The 1,821-nt window shown below is 34.5% G+C and overlaps 2 protein-coding genes across 2 annotated transcripts in view; both read right to left on the reverse strand.

Moving 5' to 3' along the window:
• On the reverse strand, positions 259–924 carry LOC107637441 (TMV resistance protein N-like). Its single transcript, XM_016340853.1, has 2 exons — positions 907–924; positions 259–651 (listed from the first exon to the last, which is right to left on the reverse strand). Exons 1-2 carry the CDS (start codon positions 922–924, stop codon positions 259–261), a joined length of 411 nt encoding a protein of 136 aa, XP_016196339.1.
• Positions 1,137–1,821, reverse strand: part of LOC107635621 — a 24,230-nt gene continuing 23,545 nt past the window's right edge. Inside the window, exon 14 of the mRNA XM_016339142.2 lies at positions 1,137–1,694. Within this exon, the coding sequence (XP_016194628.1) occupies positions 1,497–1,694 (198 nt within the window). The 3' untranslated portion in view covers positions 1,137–1,496. The remainder of the gene's footprint in view (positions 1,695–1,821) is intronic.

A 1,821-nucleotide genomic window follows, 5' to 3' on the forward strand; every position in this document is an offset into this window, starting at 1 on the left:
GGAATTAATTGTTAGGGACCAATCGAGTAATTAATTTTAGTTGGGGACTAAAATGTCTGGTTTGAAATTCTTTGAGGACCAAAATGAGTATATACTCATAAATAAATTTTTAACAAATGTTAAAATAAGATAATTACGTTTCTAAATAATATTATTTTAAGACAAAATAAATACTTATATTTTATTGTGATCCCAGCGTTGACCATAAATCTTGCCTACTTCAGACAAAGCTGAGCTCCATGCTTCCAACTTGTGATTTTATCTGCCTTTTTCTTCATGCGCAGCCATGGCTTTTCCGTATTCATTAAGCTGAAACTGCACGTCTGATTTTGCCACATTGAAATAGACTGGTAACACCGGTGGCTTTCTTCCGTTTTCCGAACACTCCATGATCTTGATCAGTTCATCAAGGCACCATTGCGAAGTTGGATACTTATGACAAAGTATCAGAATTGACATCATTGATCTTTCAATGGCTTCAAGAAGAGAACCTTCGAAGGTGTCGATTCTTTTGTTGATCAAAGCATGATAGAGTGTGTCTGTGAATTTGAGTCTTGTGTAGCCTCTAAAGCTCAGAAAAACATCATACCTGAAATGTGATGATAGTGCTGCACCTTTATCTGATGATGATGAACCTCCCGTGGTAACAATCTTTGCAAGTTTTTAGTTGCAATAACCAAGAGTACTCTACAAAAGTTATGAGAAAAATGGACATAGAAATGTAGATTAGGTGAAGTAGAGTCATTACAAATGTAGACTCTGTCTAAATTGTAAATATTTTAAATTTTTAATTACAATTTACGTTATTTTATATGTGTATTTTAAAACATGTAATTGATGTTATAGAACTTTGTTCAGGTGCGTGTATTTTGAGTAGTGCCACTAAGCATTAATTTTAACAATTACTTGCCCCCTGCCCTTCATCGAACGAATTAAAACACAGTAATCTATATTTCTACACCTGTTAATCTAGTTAAGATAGTAAACTCGGGTGCCCCAATAGTTTTTCATACCAAAAAAGTGCTTCCATAGAAAAAGGTAATTCTCGAGAATAAAAAACTATTAGTTCAGACTTAGATAATCTTTGGTTGATTCGTAAATCGTACTCATACTGTTAACTATCTATAGACAAACACTTTCATAATTAAAATCGAGGTCTTATTGAATATAGTAGCTAAGGAACCATGAATACCATATACAAGGGCATAAGAATGGCCCGACAATTAAACTAAAGTTCTATAGATTTTGTACTTTATTCAAAACTAAAGTGAACAAAACAATTCAATAGACTTTTCCCTTTCTTCTTTTTTAAACCTCTTTTCGGATTTAACAGTTCAATATGGAACAAACTAATAGTCTTTGAAGTTTAATCCTCATGAAGCTGAATGGAACAGCAGCTCTACAAAAATTCACTGCCCAGTCATTTCTATTCAAGACTGGCTTGGGCACAACTTATAATTGATGTCACTTAAAAAACAAAAACAGGCCTGTTTTTGTTAACTACTCGAGCGGATTTGCTGTACAACTGAATCTGTTGCACTGCGTGTTCTGGTCAGAAACGACGGTGCATAGCCGGTAAACTTCCCAAACAAGCCAGAACTGGAACTGTGGGTTTGAACATCTTTAGGAGGAATTATGTTTGAATTTGTGCGATTATTTGTGTAATTCGTCTCCTCTGAAATCTCAGCATCCTCCTGAAAAGACAGACAGAGGAGCTTAAATATGAGACCAAGGAGCAACACACAGGCAGCAAAATTCAAGAAAACAGATCGAAAAATAAAATAGGATGATAATTTCAAGCAAAAGAAAGAGAATCACCCC

The sequence above is a fragment of the Arachis ipaensis genome, chromosome B04 (assembly GCF_000816755.2).
Source record: "Arachis ipaensis cultivar K30076 chromosome B04, Araip1.1, whole genome shotgun sequence".
In the NCBI taxonomy this organism is placed as follows: Eukaryota; Viridiplantae; Streptophyta; class Magnoliopsida; order Fabales; family Fabaceae; genus Arachis; species Arachis ipaensis.